The sequence below is a fragment of the Centroberyx affinis genome, unplaced genomic scaffold, assembly GCF_046629955.1.
Source record: "Centroberyx affinis isolate AG114_WGS23_722 - 3 ecotype Tasmania unplaced genomic scaffold, CSIRO-AGI_Caff_v1 ptg000739l_1, whole genome shotgun sequence".
Lineage (NCBI taxonomy): Eukaryota > Metazoa > Chordata > Actinopteri > Beryciformes > Berycidae > Centroberyx > Centroberyx affinis.
In genome coordinates this window covers 252,286-278,525 of record NW_027279352.1, presented here as the reverse complement: position 1 = coordinate 278,525, position 26,240 = coordinate 252,286, and the positions used below count along the sequence as shown (strand labels likewise).

The 26,240-nt window shown below is 39.8% G+C and overlaps 1 protein-coding gene across 2 annotated transcripts in view; it reads right to left on the bottom strand.

Annotated features, from left to right (window-relative positions):
- slc36a4 (solute carrier family 36 member 4) overlaps positions 1-26,240 on the bottom strand; it is a 134,277-nt gene that overhangs the window by 47,301 nt on the left and 60,736 nt on the right. For both annotated transcript variants that reach the window (XM_071519788.1, XM_071519789.1), the window contains exons 10-11: positions 24,531-24,700; positions 17,734-17,903 (exon numbers count right to left, since the gene is read on the bottom strand). In XM_071519788.1, the coding sequence (XP_071375889.1) occupies positions 17,734-17,903; positions 24,531-24,700 (340 nt within the window). The remainder of the gene's footprint in view (positions 1-17,733; positions 17,904-24,530; positions 24,701-26,240) is intronic.

The window sequence follows — 26,240 nt, the reverse complement described above, 5'->3', positions numbered from 1 at the left end:
CCTCACTCCTGTCCTTTTCCCATCTCACTGAGGAGCAAGTCTCCAAACTTCTGCTTGACTCTCATCCCACTACCTGTCCGTTGGACCCCATACCCTCCAACCTCCTGCAGGTCATCTCGCCCACACTTATCCTTGCAGTCACACACATCATCAACTCCTCACTTACAATGGGTGTGTTCCCCACTGCTTTTAAGCAAGCGCGGGTTAGCCCGCTGCTAAAGAAACCTACACTCAGCCCATCTCAGGTTGATAATTACAGGCCGGTTTCACTACCCACCTTCCTTTCCAAAACACTTGAGCATGCGGTCTTTAATCAAGTCTCTGAATTCCTTTCTGAGAACCGCCTGTATGATCCTAAGCAGTCTGGCTTCAAACGCGGAAACTCTATCGAGACTGCACTCTTGTCTGCAGTGGAAACACTACGATCAGCTAGAGCTGCCGGTCAGTCCTCTGTCCTACTGCTACTTGACCTATCAGCCGCCTTTGACCCGGTTAACCACCAAATCCTCCTCTCCACACTCGCTGAGCTTGGCTTCTCAGGATCTGCTCTCTGCTGGTTTGAGTCCTACCTCTCAGGGAGATCCTTTAGAGTGTCTTGGAGAGGGGAAGTGTCTAAATCCCACTGCTTGTCCACAGGGGTACCTCAAGGGTCAGTGCTTGGACCCCTTCTCTTTTCAATATACACCACCTCATTGGGTGCAGTGATCCGCTCACATGGCTTCTCATACCATTCATATGCTGACGATACCCAGCTCCTCCTATCGTTCCCGCCAGACGACCCCACAGTCTCGGCGCGGATATCGGCATGCCTCGCCGATATCACGGCTTTGATGAAGGAACGCCACCTTCAGCTTAACTTGTCAAAGACTGAGCTCCTTGTCATCCCAGCCAGTCCCTCTGTACAACAACAGATCAGTATCCAGCTCGAATCAACTCAGCTCATGCCCACAAAGTCTGCCAGAAACTTGGGTGTCATGATTGATGACCAACTAACCTTCAAGGAGCATGTGGCTTCTGTTGCTCGGTCATGCCGATTTGCTCTGTACAATATCAGGAAGATCAGACCCTACCTGTCTGAGCATGCAGCACAACTCCTGGTACAGGCTCTTGTAATATCGCGCCTTGACTACTGCAACTCCTTACTGGCAGGGCTCCCGGCATGTACGTTCAAACCTCTGCAGATGATCCAGAACGAAAAAAAAAAAAAAAAAAAAAATTGCTTCTATGCACTCTATGCATTGCCTCATAGCACTGCCTTGTAGCACTGCCTCGTAGCACCTATGTCCTGTTGGACCAGAACTTAGCTTTATAGCACTGCCTCGTAGCACCTATGTCCTGTTGGACCAGAACTTAGCTTTATAGCACTTACTCTCGTTGTTCTCTCCTAACTAGAACCTTGCTTGTATTGTATGAAAATCTCATGTGTAAGTCGCTTTGGATAAAAGCGTCTGCCAAATGTGAAATTGTAATTGTAATTATCAATCATTTTCAAATTAAAAGAGATAGGCTTGGTATTTTGGATGGGAAGTGATTTGTAGATCAGTCAGGCACAAGTACCATCATTCGGCTGTTTTTGACCACACTGTGAAGGAGGGGGAAGGGAGCGATGGAGCTGATGGTCTACTGGTCTATGCATGGCAAAATGTCAGATACACAGCCAGCTCTCTATAATGTGATGTCAATTTGGCAAACTTTAGATTAAAATAAAAAAAAAAAAAAAAAAAAACACACCAGCAAATCTTCCTGGGCGGGCTGCCCAGGTAAAGCCTGTCTATGGGAAACACTGACGTATTGATACCTGGTGTCAGCATATCATAACATATAACAGCAAAAAAAAAAAAAATCACAATGCTATGGTCAATTTTTTCTCCCATCCCTACTTAATTATATCCTACACTTCCCACAACTATTCTGTCATTTTCCAGGCTAATGAATGTGAATTGTATTACTCCAAAAATTTGGTGACACATACAAGCCCCAGATACACTGACAGAACATGATTTTAGAACATTAGTATCTGAGTGGCACTTGGTATTAGGTTTTGTTGGGGAAGCAATGGAGCAATTAATCACTAAAATGGAAAAATACAGATTAGCCTGGTGCTTACTAGCATCCTATGTATGGTAGCCACTCAATTTATGTTGTTGGCTTAAGCTCAAATGGAGGGAATACTAAATAAGGCTCTGGCAAAAATAGCTGGACTGTTAGCTGTAACTCCTGATCCAAATTCTCAATGACTAACTTTTCTGTTCATCTGCCTTTCTCGTTTTCACCCTGTCTTTGTCTTTCACAACATCTTCCTTCTCTAAAATTTTTGGGAGGGGGACTAACTCATGAACTTGGGGAGAGGTTAAAAGCTTTGTGCCCATGTGTAAATGAGTGCTTGTCAGACTGTAGTATTGGATGGGATTAGCTTTGTCGTCAGTGTGCAGGGAGGGGAGGATTACGGACCGAGACTGTGGTGGAGAGGTGGGAGGCAATATTGCTGCACTCCTGAATACAATTTATAGCTCCAAAGACTGAAGGATAGACGGAGAAAATAAGGCAGCTTAGGGACTATTGCAGCAGGCTCACATCACTCACCGTAGCTCTATTCAAATGGAGGATGTCTTTGCTTGAAACCCATTTCTTCCATCAAGGTTTTAACAGTCACTTAACACAGACATGTCCTAATTCTGTCACACTCTTGTTGTCTTTTGATATTCATATACAGTATATGAGATATAACAATGCTATTTCTAGTTCAAAGTCACTCTCAGGCCATTGTGCTGTCCAATGAGAAGGCAAAAATCAAGCTACTGATTGGATGTGTCATTGGGTTTAGTTTTAGTTTTAGTTTAGTTTTAGTTTACTTGCACATTTTTTAAAAGAAAATTCAGACAGAGAAAAAGTAAAGTTACATGTGCAGGTGAGGTAGAAACCCACTATGGGCTTATCTAAAAACCTTACCTAAAAGAGAGAAGAAAAAAAAACAAGAAAAAAGAAAAAAAAGAAAAAATATATATATGTATAAATAAAATAAAGAAATAATGATACAAAATAAATATCAATTAACATGCATATCTTTTACATGCCTAATCACATTGTAAACATTTAAATAATATAGGCTGCTATAAATAACAGCAAAAAAGGTTAAAAACAAAAATCAAGATTATTCAATACAAAATCTTTTTGACATCAAAGCACTTTTGAGTCTCATTTTGTATATAGATAAAGACAAAGAATCAGTCAATAAGTACAAGTTCGTATTCCATAATTGGACTCCACAGTATTTTCATGAGTACTGTCCTCGAGATTGGTAGGTAAAGGTTATTGATTTGTCTAGTTGTATGAAAATTAACTTGGGAATTACAAATAAAAAACTTTTTAAAGCTTTCTGGCAAGTCTGTACCCATGTACTTCACTTTAAAAAATAAAGGTACATATTTGAAGAATGTTAATATCAGAAATAGCCAATACATTACATTTCAAGAAAAGTAGAGAGGTTGCAGCACATGACTTGGAGAAAGTTGCTATTCTGACACACTGGCTAAAGAGATTTCACAAGTCCTGAAGCCATGAACTAGACAGGGATGCGCTATTCAATGATGAAATCCATCTCACACACCAAAAGAAATTGGTCATGTCAATTAGCAACAAGAGCCCAAAAGTACAACTTTTTTGGTGATAAATGACTTGCTGTATTAGACAAAGACAATTCCTTCATCATCTGGACATCAGTGTTCCGACAGCTCCAGAGAAAGAAAGCCTTTTGGGACCTTTGTCTCAATTTCGCCAAAATGGGGAGAATGGTCATTTCTCAAATCCAAAAAAAGAGGCAGAAAGTGTAAAAGGAACACAATTATTTGCAGTTTATGCTCTAAGAGGATCATTTCACAGAAAGACATACAATGGAAGCTCAGTTTTTAAGGCATATATGGACATAAGTGACTGTGTGTGTGTGTGTTTTAGGCTGTATGTGTGTCTGACAGATATCTGGTGAGAGGCATATGGGCCCATTAATGGCTTGACTCTGATCAGTAACCCAGGGTAATGCTCTGGTCAGTTCTAATATACTTGATTTGGAAGATAGGCTGGGCCACATTGTTAAGGTAAGGGAGAGTTAAGGATGGCTGGGTATGGGGTTGGGTACAGGGTGATATGAGGTGGCACTATAATTTCCTTCTAAAATCAAAATGGCAAATATGGATAAAATGGGTATAAAATCTTAACACTTTGGCATAGAGAGCTGAAATTTTCAGGGTATGTCGGCTGAAGTTAGATAAATATTTTGTACACTGGTAACTATCCCCGATTCTGAAGTTGCCCCCCTCTGTTTATAGTAAAAACTGACAGTGTGACAGCATTGGGCTCCTAAACCTAATTTGTCTCTGAAACATGCTTTTTGAAATCGTCATACCTTCATTTGTAAACAGACCAAAAAAATGTAATGATATCTTGAAAATTGAGTACGGTAGATCAAAATGCCCAGCTGCAAACAGTTTGATAAATTGACAATGTGACATGATCAAGATAGCTATTATCTGCACAGACGATGCAAGCTATCTCTGCATTATGTCTGGTTTTATGTTGGTTTTCATATTATTGATGATATACAGTATGTCTACTATGTTATGGGGGTTTATTGTGCTCCCCGCAGAATCTGTTGAATGCTGCTTGGATTCATTTAGACAGCATCCTGAAGAGCAGAGCCGTTTCTGCCAAATACAACTGTATAACCACTTGTGCTATAAATGGTCCAAACTCTTTCCCACAATTTCCAGTGAGATGATACATGATAGATATATGCTGTTTCGCAAAATGACATTTTGTGCTAAATCAGATTTCTTGAAATTGCTACACATACTTTTAGTGCTTAGTTTTGATAAATGGCTTACAGTGTTGCCTCCCTAGAAGGAGAATCTCAGGTTCAAACCCTGGCCCTCTCATTGCATGTATTTATCCTTCACTACATAGTAAACCCAAAGTTGGATGCATAAGTGATAGTCTCCTGGTGTTAAAACGAAAGTGAAACTTAACATTCCAAAATTTGCTCCAAACTCTCCTGTGTTAGCAATGGAATTTGTAAACGGTAACTTCATAACTCGTCTTCTGCTCCCCTACAAACTTTTACAGTGGGTAACGTGTGGTATTTAAGTAACGTTAGTGGAATTATTTAGTGCAACTGATAACCGTGCCACAGTGCTTCAGTGAACAGAATTGAATTGAATTGAAGTGAATTAAACTGAACTGAATTGAATTGAACTGAACACACACACCGTGGGTCAGTTAGGGAAATGAAGACAGGTGTGTGCGGATGGGTATTTATGTTTGTGTGAGTGAGTTGTCTAATGTTAGAGTACTTGCTGCAAGCAAAGCACACTCTTATTATCGTGCGTACTTATTATTATTGTGTGATTGCTGAGTCAGCAATCACACATATTAATCACACATTATAATATCATATACAGTATATATCAGATATAAGATATATATAAGGTGTCAAAAGCAAGAGCAAGGCATGCTAAATGTCCCTTTATTGGTTATAAGGCTGTAAAGTCTTAGTGTAAAGTACAACAGTAATGCAAATTGTCCATGCGGATGTTTAATATCAGAATGAATAATTAAGTCAATGTACACAATTAGATAAATAGATAGAGGGAGTGGATGAATAAATAGATACATGTGGATATGAAAATAAATATTTACTCTTTTTTTCACATACAGATTTTCTTTTAAAGCAACTTAAAGCAACTTAAATTTAGTTAAATGTGCAGAAATCGCAGAATCTTTTTTTACTACAGATTCCTGGGGGGCCTGAGTATTGGTTACTACAGGCCTAAGTGATGGGACTGTGTCAAGCTGGCCTGCAGAGATCTAGACAGAGAGGCACAGCTGATGCTTAGACTGCAACTTATGTCTGACTGGCATGGCTACAAAGCCAGACAGCTTGACATGACATATGATGCTCCCTGGCACCAAGCCCAGAGACTGCAGTTGAGGGGCATGCCAGGTAAAATCCCCACAGACTGGAGTTCAGAGGATGGTTATGAAATGCAAAAGCTTCCCCCCTTTGGGATGGAGATGAGAGAGATGGAGACATAGACAGACTCTGTCTCAGTCTCATTGACTGTCACTTTCTATGTATCTCTATGCCTCTCTTCACTTCCTTTCAGTCTTTTTTCTTTTTCACATTCAGTCTGCCTGACTGCCTGTCTGTCCTGTCCTTTTCTTCATCTTTTTCTGTTGCTATTGTGTGCATCTCTCACCTCTCCTCTATCCCTCCTTTCCTCTCTGCCTTTCTTGGGACTCTCCTCCTCGTAAACACAAGCTTTTAGCGAAGCCATTTAAAATACTTGGATTGGGATGTGATCTCACCCACTCAGTGTTGCCTCTTAAAGTCCAATAGCTACCTTTCTGAGAAGAAGACAGAAAGAACAAATCTGACCCCACAGGGAATGCTGCTACTAAAATACTTTCAAACAGCTGAATTACTTAAAATCAACTCTGGTATTGCTCAGTTCAAGTAACTTCAAAGTATTATCACAGACTTAGGATGTATCTTTCCACTTCCATATGGACTATTTTCACACTCTAATTTCCAATTTTGGGGCCTGTAGCATAGGTACAGCAGCCACGTCTGACTACGCCCCTATTGACCTCATGGAATGGAAGAGAGGATGGAGAGGTCTACAATGTGACATATGAACTAGTATTTTGCAAGATAAGGCAATATGTGAGGGCTTTTAAGACACACATCAATTTATTCTTTGAAAGTAGTAATCACAGAGCAACATAAATTAATGTCTGTGGGGGCAAAGCCTACATTGAGAGGTCCTGATGAAAAGACATCAAAATGTGACAGTGAAATTAAAAGATCTGAGTTGGAGTTTTGGACAAACCCGAACAACTCTTACCACACTGATCTTGTCAAGCTAAATATGAGCTTAACACTATTTTCAAAAAAGCCAAGTGTAGACTCAAACAAGATGGCATGAGTTGAGCAACAATGCTGGAAAACGTTTGGCTTGCCAGTTGGGGAAGCTGCTCGTCAAATTGGACCATTGAAAGATACAATTAGGTCATAGCCAAATGGGAAAATTGCAGGTATATATAGCATACCCTGTGAGTTTTCTAAAACATTTGCTGAGTAGCTAACCCCTGAGATTCTTAAAACAATTGATATAGCTATCAAAACTTAACTTTTACAAAGGGAAAAGACCTTCAAGAGTGTTTATCCAATTAGGGCACTAGCGTTAAGGAACAACCGTACATACAGAGTATTACAGTAAGCAGTATTACTGCTTTAGCTAGTTAATGCATTCTCATTCTGGGTACAAAGTGAATTGGGACAAATTTGAGGTGACGCCATGATCAAAACACTGCAGTATGATTTTCAAGATTCTCCTGGGTCCACAAATATTAAGTATTTTGGCATAATTTTAAACACGAGGCTGGTTACTATATGTAGATTATGTATCTGGTTAGATATCTGGCAATTTTGCATAAGATACAGCTTGTCTTTAAATCTTGAGACAAACTCTTGGAACAAAGCCAAATGTAACATTTTGTAAATGCAGTGATACACTGATTTTCAGAAGAATGTGAAAAAATGAAAATGCCAATACCTTTACATTCATTTTGGTTCACTGTTATACATTAAACTATCAAGTTCATTACTGTTGGTTAGTTCAAAAAGCACAATCACAACAGAAAGGACTGTTGCATTTATTTTAGGTTTTGTCTATGTTAAATGCAGTGAACATATATCATTTTAAAAATGACAGACCATTTTGAAGGCAAACAGTTACTACTGTTATATATTGTTTTGTGAAATCTGTGATTTAAAGCTGTACTAGGCAACCTCGTACATTGGCAGCTCAAAAGGGCAGTGAGAGGTAACCATTTGAAAAACAATATCCATGGAAACAAACAACATTCTTGTACTATCCAGTTTCACCTTTGTTTCCAAGAAAATTAGAAGGTATTCCTCAGTAATACATTGACGCAAACATGGAAGCTATTCAGAAGAGATGAAATCCTACAAACTTTTTCAGACTTTTGAGAATGAATCCAGTATTTTAAAGAAAACAGTACAATGACATTTGAACTAATGAGTAATACCAGAGGTGTTACTAAGTAATTCACGTGTGACACCATTTACACACCGGCAAACATGCTAGCTTAACCACTCACTCAACCCTCCCCCTGCAGAGTTACCGGAATAGATGTTTTCTTGTGTGTGGTGAATACCTGTCAACACTAAATAAAGGGCAGGCAGGTTGATTTTTTGTGAAAACAAATGACACTTTGTCTACTATCTCTACTCTACTCTCTAACCCATTAACAGGCTATAGTCACAACCAATGTCCAAGCTACAATTCAAGATTGAATCATTGCCACATTAACAAAGTCAAAAGGGCTGAAGTAAGGCACAGTGTTAACTCATGGGAAAAGTACTGGGAGTGAAAAAGTGCGAGGGAGAAAAAGAAAAAGACCCTGGATAGAAAGTTGGACTGCACTTTGCTTGTCAGATTCATGCTGGCAGGCAATAACTCACAGGCTTTGGGAGGCAACTGAGGCATCCTCAAGTCTTAAATAGATTACTGGGCAACTGAAGCCATGGCTCTCCTGGTCTTGGGCCTTGTCTAATTCATCACGATGCTGACCCCTTTACCATCACACAGCCTGGGTTCACAGAAGCCACTTCAGGGAGGAGAAATGAGGCATGGGAGTTTACGAGAGGAAACTAGGGAGAAACAGGGATAAGAAAAGAGGAGGAGGGAAAAAAGTCCACTGGCAAGAGGACAGCAGAAAGAAAGAAAGAAAGAAAGAAAGAAAGACAGAAAGAAAGAAAGAAAGAAAGAAAGAAAGAAAGAAAGAAAGAAAGAAAAAGAAAGAGTGGGGATGATGGACAGTTAGGAAAGAAAGAAAGAAAGTAAGAGTGGGGATGATGGACAGTGAGGGAGTAAAGCCTTGGACATTTAGGAAGCATCAGTGGAGGAGCGTCTTTTGATGCACAGCATATGACGCCACTAGTGCACATTGCATGATGGAGATTTGAAGCGTCAACACAGGAGGACAAATAGAAGATCAGCTGGTCACTCCTGCAGCTTGTGGATGCCAGAAAACAGTGTTTTGGTGGTCTGGCAATACTCCAAAATTGAACTGAATTCTGAGCTCAAGCTGGGAGTTGTGTTAAAACAGTTTGACACTACTCCCGGCTTAAGCTGAGAACTTAACGCCTCTAGTTTTCCTGTAGCCATTGAGAACAAAAGTTACAGACTAACGCCACGCTCCTACATGTTTGACATGTGAGCCTTCCAGCACCAGCAGACTCATGGCTGGTCTCAATAGTGTCCAAGTAGTTTAGCAGTAGAGCGCACACCCATAAAAAGGTCCAAACCAACGGTTAGTAATTATGAAGGTTGCACACTTCTCTCCATACAAAAATATATATTTTAGATCACCAACATGTTTTGGCATTATGCCTTCTTCTGGGTGTCATGAAAATGAAAGTTCACCTGGACCTTAAATAGAGACAGGTGTCTATTATTAGTCACGTCACATGCCCAGCCCCCCAATGCTCCTTGATAACAAATATTAGGTTACTTATTTCATGATAGTCAGAAATATAAAATACATTGTAAAATATACTAAATCTTCACTTTATTTGACCCCCCAAAAAAAAATATATAAAATATGTGCTACATCTTTTTCAAGATGCTATAACAAGCATGGGCCCTTCATTCAATATAGGTCAAAAATATCAAGATTGCAACAGGTGCGTAGTCAGTGACGTCAACAACAATCAATGTTCCTTGGTAACAAATATTTCATAGTAATCACAAAACATGACAGTTTAAGAAAATACAATGTAAGGAAATGTTAGATCTTCATAAATACTGAGACCCACAATTCAGACCCATCAGATATGCTACATCTTTTACATGATGCTATAACAAGCACGGGGGCCCTTGTAATATATATATATTCAATCATAATCCACAATATTTTCTAATAAAAGAATATAGAAAAAGAAGAATAAATAATTGAAATATCGTTGATACAAAACGTGAAAAATATTAACTTCCATGATAAATCTGGACTTCCCGATATTCTACAATAGCAATTACTCCTGGTATCAATAGTGTCTCAAAAGTCTCAAAAGACTCCAGTACAACAGGTCCCTCACTCACAGGTCCTGTGTCCCAGTGTTAGGCACAGACCTGGAAAAAAAAAACAGACAGGTCTAACAGATAAAATCTGACCAAGCCACTGTACAGATCTGAACAAGGTTCTCAAGACTGCTACACCATGTAGAATGTGCATGAATAGCCGCGGGAGTGTCCCTGCCCGCTAACACATAGGCTTGGGATATGCGATATGCAACCTCTGCCCTCCATGGGGAGGGGGATAGAATACATCCAGGTGAATTGTCAGGTGAACGAACAGATTTTGTCTGAGTGTGCCACCACTAAGGTCCCCTCTTATCAGTAGACAGCTGGGGTGGACCGAACACAAATGGCACACAAATCACTCACTCTCTTATCCGAAGACAAAATAAGCAGCGCCTTAAGAGAGGCCCGCCTAATGGGCTCAAAAGGCTTCTTCGAAAGGGCCTCGAGGACCTCGCCAGCCACCTGTCCAGCAGGTGTTGTGTGGAGAATAGAAAGCAGAACCAATTGAGTAATTCAATAACTTAACGTCTCTTGCCCCACAATATCCGTCTGTCTGACAGACAAGCTCGAAGTGTGGCAGAAATGACCTGCACTTCCATATACAGTGCCTGTTGGCATGGCTGGGGTGCGCTCTTCTTCCAATTGATCACAAACCCTAACTTGGTTAGGTGCTACATCAATTGGACTGGGTGGAATATAGCCCACTCATTGGACTGAGCCATAAGGATTAGGTGATCTAGATAAAAGAAGACCCGCATTCCCAAAATATTGAAGAAAAGCAACCTGAATTTGTACGGACCCCATAATAGTGTATCTGATTTTCTCCAGTCTAAGAAAGTACATGGTGTCCCTAAAGGAATAGTTCACCCAAAAATTTAAATTCAGTCATTATTTACATGCCAGCTGAAATTCAGGTGAAGTTTGTTAGTCCATACAACAGCCCTGAGCATGGAGCTCAGGGCCTGTTGTATGGACTTCAGTTGTTAGAAAACAACTGAAGTTGCTGGGGACCTGACTTGACCTGACTTCACAGTTAAAAAAATAATGGAAAATAACCGTAAAATGGCTCTATGCAGCTTGTCCAGCATAATCCAAGTCTCTGGAAGCCAACCGATCCCAAAGTGACTTGAAAAGTTGATATTTACACCATTATTTAGCTGAAATCGCCACTCTAGCTGTTGGAAAGCTCATGTTTGCGCGCACCCGAGATACGAGAATGAGAAGAACTACATGTGTGTCTCTCATTGAATTAGCAGAAACAAGACTTCCGGTTTGGCCATTTAGCCAAACTGGAAATAAAAGCACAAGATTTTAAATAGGTAGAAATAGTGTTTTAAACCAATTACTTTGTATTTAATTGTCAAATTCAGTAAGTGAACACCCATATTAATGTTTGTTGTCATAATAATAATAAAAAATGCTGTAAAATGTGCCATTTTTAACTATAAACGCTGCATGTATTACACTGTGCAGAATACATAAAAACGGAGACTAAAGTAGACATCAGACAATATGGGTGCTCACTTTGACGATCATTTTCTTGGGATTTTCTGTTTTCCCTCAGATGATGTTTTGGTTTCTAAATCTGAGTTGTGATGCAGCTGTACCTTGGACAATCCTTGATTTTAATCTGATAAATGGTCTACATGTAATACTCATATGTGTGACTGAAATACCCAATTTTAATAGTTTCTATGTCTACATCTTCTAAGATACATATGCACATACATACACACATAAACAAAGCTCACATGTTCTCAGCCTAAAACATTTGAGGCCAGAGGAGATTCTCAGGGAAGAAAGAATCAGAATCATCCCATCCCCTAACCCAATCTCCCATCAAGCAGCAGCTTCAGAAACCTCACCTTCTTTTGAGCCTTTTCTAATTAAACAAGCACAGATCCTGTCCAGGCCCACGGTGTGTGTGTTCAATTAAATTCAATGCGATGCATTGAAGCTTTGCCACACGGTTATCCACAAACGTTACTTAAACTGAGATTTATTACACATTTTAAAGCCCTTACTCACCATTGCTCTTTGTATGCTCGGGTTGGATGGTCTGCCTTGTCCACCCGCAGACTTAACCATTGGCATATCCTTATTTATAAGGCTATTCTTGGTCTGCTTCCATCTTACCTACGGATCTACATCCTTCAAAAAAGTACGGGAAGTTACTGTCCCTAAAGTCCGTATTGAACTGGGAAAAAGGGCGTTTAGGTATGCTGCTCCCTCTGCTTGGAATCAGTTGCAAAATTACCTGAATCTTCGGGAGCTGGTCTCACTGGATGCATTTAAAGTGTTTCTAAATGACTTGGAAGCAAGCACATCTGGCTGTACATGTTTTGAATGTTGATGAATGTTTTTTGATATCTTATGATTCTGTAATTTGTTCTTTGTTTTCCTTTTAAATTGTTATATGTTTGTTTTATGTCTGCAACCGTGTAACTGTGCTGCTGCCTGTCTTGGCAAGGTAATAACATTACCTACCATTAAAGGTTTACAGGGCAGCAGAAGACATGTTATCAAGTTACTGTTTACAAATCCAGTTACTAACAGGCGAGTTTGGAGCAGATTGTGGAATTTTATGTTTCACTTTCATTTTCACACCGGGAGGCTCTGTCAGACTGAGTGCAATGCTACTGATCTACTAACCTTGCTTCGCCAAATGACAGACATGACGTAATGTGCACATCAGGCACGTTAGAGATATATTTAGATCAATTTCTATACATTGACCAACTTATTTTGCCTATGTATGGGAAACACTGCATCTCGCAGTCAAAGACGCCCTCTGGAGGCCATCTCACGAAGCATCTGATGACTGACTGCCTGCCTGCCTGCCTGACCTGAATATGCCTTGCGATGCCCTCAGCTGCACCTTGGGAACAAAATACATCTTGGTAGGCTGCACAGTGCAAAGCCAGCTAGGTTGGAGTCAGCAATATTGGAGCTTCTCAATAGAGAGCAGAGAATAAATCCTTCTCAGAAACTGATTAAAAAGAAGGTAGCAAGCATTTCTGTGAATCCCTATTTAACCAGCCTGACATGTGGGGTCGATACAGTTGTGCGTTACTGTGATTACATCCAGATACCTCTGAAAATGGAGATGTGCGTGAGAGACATATTCACCAAAATACAAACTCACATGCACACAAGCAACACAGACAGATGTGTACTGTCATCAGGCAAAGATTTCCTCTCCCCACCAACAGCGTGATGGGCAGAAGGGAAGATAGGAGGATCCATGAACAAATAGATAGACAGATTGAGGGTATGAACAGCTGAATGAATAAATGGTTGGAGGGAAAGCTCTGACATCTTGCCCAACTTCATGAATCTCATAAATAAGGCCACACATGAGCAAAGCTAGTAAACAAATATTTATTCTCATGCATATTGGCTTCTGGGTGGCTCCACGGTTCACTGATTCAATTTATCCAAAAGATGGGGTTTTAAGACAAAAAATTCCTAACAACATAAGATCTAATCCTTTTCTCTAACATCAACACAAATCTATTCATCACCTTTTTAAGCGATGGACCATCTGGAACAGCTTCAGTGGAAGCTAATAAGTTTAGATTCATAGCTAATGCTACATGACGTCGGACTGCAGCTGCATAAGGAATGCAAAATGAAGTTGAGATTACCCTACTGCTTCGAGTAAAGTTTAGGATGACAATGGGAAAGCAAGGCTCCAGACCTGTGCTTACTTCAAGGACTTAAATTAAAGCCCAAAGAGCCTTAGAAAGAGAACAAGACAGTGTTAAAACAAGGAATCTGATCTCGGGAAGAGGAGTTGGCTGGTTTCCACAAGAAACGAAAAAAACAAAAACACTCATCTTTCCACGCCTCTGGGTACGATTTTGAAAAAATATCTAATTGCGATTATTTTGACTGATATTGCAATTGCGATATGATTTGCGATATTAGAGGGAATGATCATTTTTACCATTTTTTTATCATTATTCTCATTTTCATTGAAAAGCGTATTAAAATGATTATGGTGTGATTTTTGCGGGGATCTGTACCAAACAAAGATGTTTTCTTAAGTCTGTAGAATATGATGTGTAGGCCAGGACATCTCTGCAGCATGACAGTATTGAACTTAAAATGGTATTTTCGCCTTTAACAAATATTGCGCCTCCTGCGATTTGAAAATTGCAGTAGGCCATATTGTGATTTCGATAAAATTTTGATTCATTGTTCAGCCCTAGTTTGCAGCATTATTCCAGAGCTGCAGCAGGGATCCCACTAGCTGGTGTTGGGTTTTCCCCACAGACTACTCAGCCCTCCCCAGAGAAGCAACGTACTAATGCACTTTTCCCTTTTTTCAGTCATGCTATTCATTAGCTCTCCTTCCATTAGCTAACTCTAACTTCATCCAATAAACACTTCCATCACTGCAAAGGGACCAGAGGGGAAAAAAAAGAAAAAAAAGAAAGAGAAATTCATGTTTACAGATAAATGAAGACAATGCTTGAAAGTGTTCTCAAGAGATTCCTGTCAGAAAAATCCATCTCAAAAAGTGTGAGTCTAACACAGTGAGATGATTAAGTACAGTGGCATCACTCCATAGTCAATCTTGTATTTCCTTCCTTCAGGCAATAAGTAGGCTACACCAAAAATGACACACAAAGACTGTTGATTTTCTTGAATTCCTCATGTAAAGATAGCTGGGAGCAAAGAGAAATATTCATTCACTAATGGGTCAAACTGCATTTCTAATAGCCAAAGTTGATCAAATTCAGCTCGCTACCCGACCCTGACTGTATGTCGGGTAAGGCTTTGTTTTTAAATTAATAATTCGGGCTCGGTTGGGGTTTTTTTTTTCACGCGTGGAAAAAAGCACAATGTTTTATGTTCCTCGCTTTCTCCTGAAGCTCTGTGTCACACAGGCTGGGAACACACACAGCCCCCCTCCCTCTGCTGAGTGCTGCGAAAGCCTCACTCTCTCTCTTTCTCTCTCTCTCCTCTCCTTTCCGCTCTGTCACTCCTGGTGCTGAAAGACGCACAGCAGCTACAGTGCCAAAAAAAAAAAAAAAAAATTCGCCTTTTTTCATTTTTGTTTTACTATTTCATTTTCTGTTTTACATATAATAAAGGGTTGTTAAAAGGGTTAAAATGTTGTAGTATCTGTTGTAGTATCTGCCGTTTCTGACCAGGAAAACAAAAAATGCCTTCTATTTCCGTTTTTCATTTGTGGATTTTGAAATGAAAATCAAGTCACCATTCGTTTTTCATTTTTTAATTTCTTTTATGAAAAGAAAAAAAAAGAAAAAATACACAGACCACAAGGCTATGACTTTTAAATTGGAACATTTTGATTTCGGGTCGGGTTTGGGCTTCATTATAGTCGGGCTCGTTTCAGGTCATGCTGAACATCAAAGCACTGAAAGTAATCTAGTAATTTATATCAACTCAAGTCTCTCAATTAATATTATAAATGGTAGGAATTATAATAATAATAATTTGAATAAGTACAGTTTGCATTCTTGGAATTAAGAGTGTTTTATGTAGTTGTGTATTCCTTCCAATTAACTGCAGTGATATTATGTGGTTTCTAGTCATTTCATGTTGTGGTGTGCCAGCCCTATAAGAGCATGTGTGTTTTCCCCCAGCCATACAACAACACCCGGCGGCTTTAACTTGAAGACGATAGTAACATAAAGTACACACAAAAAGCCAGTGCAGTACCTGTTGGTTCATCTCTAAAACTTTCTTGTTCTTTGTTTAGTTTCTTTTGCATGTTTTTTTTGTTTTTTTTGTCCCCTTTTCCCTTTACCCTTTGAGAGGTCCTTTTGTCCTCTTGCTAGGCCGTCACTGTAAAAAAGAATTTGTTCTTAATTGACCTGCCTGGTTAAATAAAGGTTAAATAAAAAAAGAAAAAAATATTTATATTATATTGACGATTTTGTTGTCATCGTTTGACGGGACCCCCTTCGTTTCAAGTATTTTACTAACAAGCCCTGTTGTATCTAGCTAACATTAGTACAATTTTTGGAGTATTAACCAGACGTAAACCAGCCTTACTATTTTAAGAATCAAGAAATACATGAAAATGTGGTGTTGTAATAATATCAGGGTAAGATTACAAACTTACAAGCATGTAGGAGTCTGGGATTGTCAGTTACTTTCTCTGTACACAACCGATGGTGAAGTTTGAAATCTGGCACACTCAGCTGCAGGTATGGATGCTCCGCTGCGGAGCGAGAGGCTTTTCAAAATAAAAGGGCTGTGGTTTTCCCAATTTACAATCTCACGGTGTCTTTTTCGAGGTATACATTTTAAACATGTAAAATTAACAGACTTGATCTGCGCGTAAGCACCGGTCAACACAGCGAGAGGCGGGGAGGAGCAGGTGCCTGTGAATCCCCACAGGCTGCTAAGAAAAAACGCTTTGGCGTAGTTTCGCGTAGTAACTCGTAACAGCGTAATTTGATGTCAAAATGCGGAGCTGCTACGCTAAATCCGTACATGTTGGCAGGTCTGCAGTGGTCTTCAACTAGGGAACCTTGGTCCGGGTCTGGACCCGGTAAGGAATCTATACGGACTGCAAAGCATTTCATATAAAATAAGAAATAATAAGCTAAATTGCTGACAACTGTTCTCCTTCAATGGAGCCGCATGGGTCCTCCAACTGCAGTGCCTTGTCCAATCGCGTATGTTTAGCGCAGTACAGCCAATCATGCTGTCTCTGCCAGAGCAGCTGGCGGGCTGTGGCGGGACAGCAGACCCACAGGGAGAGAAAGAGAAAGAGAGAGACGAATGGTGGCGAGTGATGACAAGAAAAGTCGATACTGTTCAAAGATGACGGTTGCACTGACTAGATTTTTGCCAAGGTTCAAAATATAAATGGGAGAAGTAAAGGGAGGAAGAGATCAGAGAGACTTCTAAGAGGGTTCTATTCTACCCTATAGAATCTCCTTCTATTCTGCTAAAGCCCCAGTATGGAATTGTTATGACCATGTAAAATTGGGGCATTTTCTAATTTCTTTAATCTGACTTCTTGTTGTGATGTGTTCATCATTATTGGAGCTCAGTTCTGTGAATGCAGTAGTACTCAGAAGAGAGAACCGGTCTTTCTCTCAGAAGACTAAATCTACACTTGGTTCTTGTATTTCAGAAAGGGAAACTATTTGTTATAATATTTTTGTTCAGCATACGTTTTTTCCTACAATTCAAAATTGCACTTCTGCACTGACAGCAAAAAAAAAAACGAATTAAGTGCAACAAACTACAGTTTGTTGTAATACATGTAGGAAATTTGCGTGCCTGGACCTGCTGCAATTGTACTTGAATACCCCTGTCCTAGACTGTGCCTTGACCAGTGGCAAAAAGTGTTTTGTCACTACTGCTGTCTTTTTATACTACTGTTATTACTACAGTGATCAATATTGCTTGAATAACCAATAATCGAACTGTTAAATGCGGACAAATGAAAAAGAAGGCAACTTGTAATGTATTTACAAACCATCCATACACTCTGAGTACATGGAAAACAAAAATATTGACAACCTAAAATAAAGGAGAGGAAAGGGGGAGAGATAAAAACCAAGAGGTGGAAAATACCCACATGTCAGGCAGACGAGTAGACCACGCAGCAGCATCTCACAGGAAGCCCTCCAACTCTCCTGAAGCTGAGCCCGGATTGGAGGTAGCAGGATCTCAGCTGGGACAAAGAACTGGATGGCAAAGCTAACAAAGATGCCAAAAGAGTAGAGGATCTTCACCAGCTGATTGGTCCTGCACAGAGACAAACGGAGAGAAAAAAATTTTTTTTAAAAAGAGCGAGAGAGAGAGAGAGAGAGAGAGAGAGAGAGAGAGAGAGAGAGGTGTTACATTCCCATAAAGGTTCAAACACGCTGAGTTCTAAGCCATGATGTCAGAGAATTTTTTGGTATTTGGGTGCCTCCTATTGGTTCGTCTTATAATGGCTTTCCACACATGGTTATTCAACGCATTTTAACATGCTCACCGAGTTTCATGATGATTTGACAAACTTTGATTACCCAACAGAAAAATGTGTTGATCTGGGTGAGATACATATTTGTAACAAGCTTTATGACAATGTGATAAATGTTGTGGGAAATACAGCCCTTTAAACTTTTTGGCGAATCTGGGTGAGTTTGAGTCAACCTTTTTCCCTTTTCCTGATTAAAAGTCGTCATACTTTGTTTTTACTTCACCCTGTGTTGTCAAAGATGCTCTATACTTTCTGAACCGTCTCTGATGTTGTCATGGCTACGCATGAGTGTCGACTTAGATTAGGGCGGATACTTTAGTCTCTAGTGATTGGTTAGGGAAAATCGAATCCCCCTCACCCACGGAAATCGGTTAGAGTGGAGGCAATGTCAGACTGAAGATGGAAATGGAGTGTAACGAGTTGACAATTCTGCCTGATATCAGGCAACTTCAGGATAAATCAACATTTGATAGTTGGTTTTAATTATCTAGTTGTTAGTTGAGGTAGTTGAAAGTTAGCCTATGTTGCAAGTTTCATAAAATTCGATCTGGCCGATTTTGAGATATGAATTATTTGCAATTGTAGTGCCCCTCTTAATGCTAAAAATTCAATTCAATTCAATTCAATTTATTGTCATTAACACAATGTGTGGGCACATATGTAACGAGAAAGGCTGTGGCTTCACCAAACGGTGAAACGGAAGCGTCCTAACAGACCAACAAAAGCACCACTGATCAATGTGGTAACCACATATCCCTTTGAGATGGTATATGTAATGTCGGGACGACATTCATTTTGGAGGGGAGAGTGTGGGGCTCATAGTAATATTGGGCAGAATTTTGGACACCCCCCACAATGTTCTTTATTTTTATTTCTTTAAGTAATTATCAGTAAATTGTTTATCATATTCACTTATAAGGTCTGTTGAGAACAACTGAATTGCACGCAGGCACGCAGGGGCAGCCTGGGGCCTTTTTGAGAGGTCCTTGTCATGTGCGTAGCTAATTGACCGATAGCTACAGGTGTTGAGAGATGCAGTCGATTGTGTATTGTACCTGGGAGAAATAAACGTTTTAAAAACATATACACGCCTGGACATCGGTTTATCCAAGTGTGTTATATAATCTTAACACATACAACCAATTTGTGTTTGATAATGACGTCAGTCATGACATATGTTTATGACAGGTTATGTCCCTTTGGTTAATGTCAAGTTTTCATGACAGAGACATCTAGAACAGTGTCAACTTTGCATTGAAAGTGTCATTATCAACCGAATGACACTTAATGACAACAGTTATAAACATTCATAAAGTTTAATTCATGTTCGTGTCAGTTGTCATGACATAGTTATGACAGTGTTATGTCAGCCGTAGCTATTCACCCCCCTCAAATAAAGTGTTAAAAGGAACGGTTTTACTTGGGTTTGCAGGCAAAGTATTTAGTCCCAGCCTCCACAATTACAGAGACCACTAAGGAAATGAAAACTCTTCAGGATATTCAGCAGGAGTATACTTGCCCAGCCCAGAACAGGTGGCTATTGAAGTTCTTGCCTGTTTAAGTGCATGACTGAATTGAAGATGCTGACATTGCTGTATAGCAGCTGGCACTTCTTCTGAGGGAGTTGGTTGAATTTGTCTGCGCACCTAGACTTTCAGAGTCTCAGATTGCTTACATGAAGGTACTGATCGAAGAATATGTGGAAATGAGGCAAGAGTTATTCCCACGTGAAAATCTTAGACCAAAACACCACTATCTGCTTCACTATGCTGACTTGACTTTACAATTTGGTCCACTCATACATACCTGGACCATATGCTTTGAAAGTAAGCATTGCTACTTTAAAAAGATGCACCAGGTCATGTAAAAACTTCAGAAATGTGACTTGATGATAGACATCAGCTTTTCCAGGCTTATCAGAGTCACGACAGTTCCTTGTATTTTGATATTAGTCAGACTTCTATCTCCCGTTTACAACTACAGAATGCTGCGGCAAGCAGCTCCACCCTTCTTACCAAGCGTTGCATGGTCTCGCCCCTGGCTAAATTTCTGACCCCCCACACCACTGTTAGGCCCCTTGGGTCCACTGACAAAGGTCTGCTAGCCATTCCACGGTTTCGACAAAAGAAATCTGGTGACAAGGCTTTTTCTGTAGCAGTTCATAAACTGTGGAATATTCTCCCAGAAAAAAATCGATCTGCTGATTCAGTTGACACATTTAAGAGTAATTGAGCAACAAGACTCGCTAGCCTTTAGTGTGTCTCTGGATGTACTCATGGTTGTGTGCGTATGTGTGAGTGTGGCCATGTATATGTCTACTTTTTTTTTTTTTCTTTATTAGGGGCTAAAAAAAATAAAAAATGTTCTAAATAAAAAGAAGCACATTTTCTTCACAGGATAAGAAAGTAATATCTAGAGATGTGAGGAATGAAATTAGGAAAGCAAGGAAAATGTATGGGAATAAAATAGAAGTATGGTATAGTAGTGGTGACCTTCGGGCAGCTTGGCAGGGAATAAAGTCTATGTCCTCTATAAATCAGAATATAGACAATACTAGGAAACCTGTCAATCTGGAAGGGGTCGAGGACCATGACTTGCCTGATGTTTTTATTTATGAGTTTATTCTCGTTTTGAAAGGCACAATTTTTCGTATAAAAACAATCACTCTCCTTGGTCAATGACATTAAGATATCAGAGGACTGTGTAGTAAGGTTATTGAAGGGCATCAATGTAAGGAGGGCCTCTCCTGTGATCCCTCGGGAAAGTTTGTCTGGAAAGTTTGGTGTTTCTCAATGTGGTGCCTCCAAATATTATATTCTTTAACTACCGCAATGCACTCATTGTAAATTAAACACATTGGTTTGGCGTTTGGAGATGGCGGTAAAATAAGCAAGTATTCACCAGTCCAGGCAGGGTTAAACCGACAGTTTTCATTGCCAATTCTACGTTTCAGGGTTGACAGAGACATATTTTCAGAAAAAGTGGGGGTCGTCTTATATTCGAGGACTAGACAAACGTGTTCACAACATCAGATATTCTTTTTGAATGGATAAAGTATGGGTGTAAAACCGACTCCTACACGGAGTGTTGCATTATGGGTTGTTTGTAGCCTTAATGTTGCTAGGCTAGCGAGTGTCTTAAAGTCTGTTTTTTTGGGGGGGGGGTTTTATTTGCGTTCTGACTTTATTTTTTTTATTTTTTTTTATTTTTTTATTTTATTATTATTATTTACAGACAAGGTGTCACCACTCCAGAACCAAGAGAAAGTGCATACATAAAAAACAAAAGAAACAAACAAAAAGCAAAAAGGCCCCACCCGCCCCTACATAGTGTTAGTGACGATAAAATGACAAACAGACAGACAGACAGACAGACAGACAGACAGACAGACAGGCAGGCAGACAGACAGACAGGCAGGCAGGCAGACAGACAGACAGACAGACAGACAGACAGACAGACAGACAGACAGACAGACAGACAGGCAGGCAGACAGACAGACAGTCTCCACAGGTTTATAATTAATCTATAGAAAAAAAAAGGGTGTTAGTTCATTGGCAGATTCAGAGATTTCAGGAAGGGGGCCCAGGTGTCATGAAATTTAGCTGTTTGATTTTTGTTAGATGCAGTGATTTGTTCCATTGAGAGGTGTTCTGCTAACAAATTGAGCCATTGTGATGTTGTTATTTTGTGTCTGTATTTCCAGTTGAGCAATATTGTCTTTTTTGCAATGGTCAAGGTGATAAGTATGGCGTTGTGGTATTTGTGTAGGTGGCTGATGGGTGTGAGGTCTCCCAAGAGGCAGAGGGAGGGGGAAAGTGGAATGCTGTGACCCAAGACTTGGGAGATGGTGGTTATTATGTCATTCCAGAAATTTTGAGTTGGTGTGAAAAGCCATACTGAGTGAAAGTAGTTGTCTGTGGTGTTGAGAGTGCATTGTGGACATATGTCGGTGTCTGTGAAGCCCATTAAGTGCATCCTGTGTTGAGTTATGTGTGTTCTGTGTATGGTCTTATACTGAATGAGCTGTAATCTGGGGTTGCTGGTCATCGAGAAGATGTTATTGCAAATTTGTTTCCAGAGGGTTGCATCAATATTAATCGATAAGTCTTTTTCCCAGTCTGTGGTGGGGACGGATGTGGTGGAATCTTTTGTTGATGAGATAAGTCTGTATAATTTTGATAGTGGTTTCTTGGCTGTTGATATTGTAAATAGGTCTGTTACTAATGGTGGTGGTTGCAAGTTGTTATGTGTGATGTCAATTTTTTTCCTGAGTGTGTTCTTGAGTTGTGGATATTGTAAAAAATGTTCTTGAGTGAAATCAAACTTCTGGATTAATTGATGGAGTGTTAATATGGTATTGGTATTGGTAACATTCAATATCTGGGCATTGATATTTCCTCCAATCTTCCAGAGTTGTTCCACCTCAACTTTACCCCCATCCTTAAATCCACCGAAGATCAGTTAAACCGCTGGAATAACTTACCACTCTCCCTTGCAGGCCGCATCGCAACAATCAAAATGTCAATTTTACCCAGAATCAATTACCTCTTCTCAATGACTCCTGTCCAACCAACACCCAATTTGTTCAATACACTTGATTCACTAATCACAAAATTCTACTGGAAAAACAAACAACCTAGAAACCAACTCACAACACTACAGAAAAGCCAACAGCTTGGAGGTTTAAATGCCACACATTTTCTCCACTACTACTTAGCCAATCAATTACAATACATCATGAAATGGATTCACTCAAATGTTCACCAAGACCCATGGTTAGAAATTGAACAATCAGAATGCAACGAATTGTCCATTAAAGATCTACCATTTCTCTCAACAGCAATAAAAAAACATAACTGCTACAGGAACACAGTCATTGCCACAACTCTGGAAGCTTGGTGTAAAATCAATAAGATCACCAATCACACACCCTCACTATGTAAATTCACCCCAATTTGGAACAACCCAGACTTTGTAATCAACAAGCGCACTCTCTCTTTTAATTCATGGAAAATCAAAGGAATCACTCACTTAGAACACCTGTCTGAGACTAATGAAACGAACCGCATGTTTCCAGAGATCTGACCGGTGAGGAGGCGGGCCTTTTGATGGGCCTTTTGATGGTGCTGTCGTGAGACGAAAAAGCCAGGGTTAAGCCCAAAGTTAGGTCACTAACCCACTAAGCTGAGACAGCTGACAGCTGACATACACCATGTCCAATAGTATTACAGAAATGTATTGGCTTCTTTTCTCACTATGCACTGTACCACTTGGAGCACTGCACACCAGTCTATCCATCAGCCTGCAATGGGCGCCACCCCATCTCCCCTCAAGCTCCAAACACAGCACAAGCAACCTCTACTACTCCTACAGTGCATTTGTATGAACCATGTAAATCCATTAACAGGACACCGAAAAAAACTGTCACTTACAGAGCCATAACAAACTGGAATAATTTACCTTTTAATATCTGCCTAATAAAAAATAAATCATACTTCAAAAAGGTTATGAAGAGGCATTTATTGGCATGCAGATGACAGACTGAATAGTAGGAGGTTTAACTCTGTACCAGTTTTCAATATTCGTGTTCCGCTTCATATGGGTTGTATTATTCTCTTTTTTTTTTTTTTTTTAACATTATCTATATATTGATTTTTAATTAGTATTCCACCTAAGTGTACGTTTCAATGTTGACTGGCTTTGAATTGTATATGAATATATTTTTTGCATTTTTTGTTTTTATATTAATGTATATTGATGTAATTTAGTGTATATTGATGTAATTTAGTGTATATTAATGTAATTTAATGTTTATCATGTAATGTGTTATGTACAGTATGTCAGGTGTGGACCCCAGGAAGATTAGCGGATTGCCATGGCATCAGCTAATGGGGATCCTTAAATAAACAAACAAATAAACACTGATAACGCTGGCAACCATGATAGATCTTCCTATCTAAAACAGTGCAGTTAATGAGGGCAGCAGAATTAAAGCAGTTAGGTTACAATGTTTGTAATGGCTACGCTGGAAGTGGAAACCTGCAGGAATAATGTAACTGACAACAGGGTAGGAAAACCATGTGTGTGTGTGTCTGTGTGTGTGTGAGATACTAGATTTATATCTGTGTGTGATCCATATTGTTAGCACTGTAGACAGCATGTTGGAACATGCAGAGCATGTTACTTGTTATCGCATACATGTATAACTGACCAATCAGACCACCTCCCTTTGATGACAACCACTGACAACCAGTCACGCATGCACAATATCTAGACCTGGGTCAAAATTTCAACTCAAATCCTTTGCTCCCAACTTTCTGTGACTGTCTTTTTGTAACATTGTCTATGTTGTTTTCTCCCCCAATTACCTGCCCTCTTCCTACTATTTGGCCCCACCAGTGCCTTACCATGCATTGTGAGGAAGGTTTAGGGTGATGCTTCCTTTGATGTCATCACCAAAGTGGAGGTAGCCTAGTGTTGCCAAGATAACATAGAGGATGGTCACGATGCCCATCCCAATGTTAAGGGCCATGGGAAAGCGTTTGGGATCCTTCATCTGGTTCTCGAGGGGAAGAACCTGAAAAACACAAACACATACACAGAGCTTTTCAAATCTGTTCCATATGCCTCCATATCCTGCTACGTATAAAATCAATGTTTGTGAAGTATTACATCATTACTGGGTCAAATAAACCAAAGAGTGATTCAAATCTTCAAAAGAGAGGCAGGGAACTGAACTCTCTTACAGCTGAGACCTATCAGAACCTAACCTTGCCATCTGAATTAATTTGGGATCTCCAACCCCCTCTTGTGTGCACAGTTCATGTTTCAGTACCTCCTCCTATGCAAATCAGGCACTGTTCTCACCTTTTACATGGAGTGTGATTCCCTATAGTAAGTTTTTTGACAACAATGATGCTTTTGGGCAGGCTTATGACCGAAATGTCAAATCCTCAGACTGGCTGTGAAAATTTGGGCAGGGGAATTGAATGAGTACCACTCCCGCTCCACTCTGAAATGTAGGAAGTTACCAGACCTAGCTGTGTTAAAATTGATCAGTAAAATCTTAAAATCAATTCTGAAACACAGGTAAGCAGTGTAGGGAAGCAAGGATTGGGGTAATGTGGTCTCTACATTTGGCAGCTGTTTAAACCCTGGTGGCTGCATCCTGTATAAGCTAGAGGCATGAGAGGAACTTTTGACTGAGGCAGGAGTAGAGGGAAATGCAGAAATGTAGATGAGAGAAGATAGAGAGGCATGGAACCATTCTTACCAGGGGACGATAAAAATAGTTTGATTTTGGATGTATAGAAACAGCGCTGCATTAATCTGCTCATCATTTGAAGATAGGATACCTAGACTGTTTTGGATTAAGTTAGTGGAGTTGGGGGGACCGACGAGAACAACATCAGATTTATTGTCATTCAGTTGTAAAAAAAAAAAAAAAATGTTTGCAAGGCAAAGCAGTTTGGGTTGCCAGGTTGGTGTAGCAAAGAAGAGACATTATGTTTACAGATGATATGAAGTGGGGGCATATAGAGGGGAAAAACTTAGATGGGACCTAAAATTGTACCCTGTGAAACATCACAGGCAATGCATGCTGAGGATGATGATGAATTACCTATGGTGATCCATTGGAGAAGTATCTGTATGTACCAACCCAATGCCTCAGACAGTCAATTAAAATTGCATGACCAACTGTATCAAAGGCTGCACTAAAGGAGTAGAATGGCAAAATCGTCTATATCTATATAAGAGTAGGTCATTTGTTGCTTTAAGCAGAGCATGAAGTGTGCTATGAAGTGTTCCAAGCTGGGTTTCTTCAGGAGGTGTGGTGTGTTTAAAACCAGACAGTGCCTGTGGTCAGTGAGGTATTGATGATAAACAGAATACAAGGGCTAACAATGTTAAAAACCTCAGAAAAAAAGAGGAATATTTGTTCCATCCCTGGATGATTTTTTAAAAATGTTGTATTATTTTAATTTCAAATTTCTCAAAGTCACATCACATCATAGAGAGCTGTCATTTTGCGATGCACAGACCAGTAGACCAATAGCATTGTACTCAATCCGACAGAGCCTCCCACCATGAAAACACAAGTGAAACTTCCACAACTT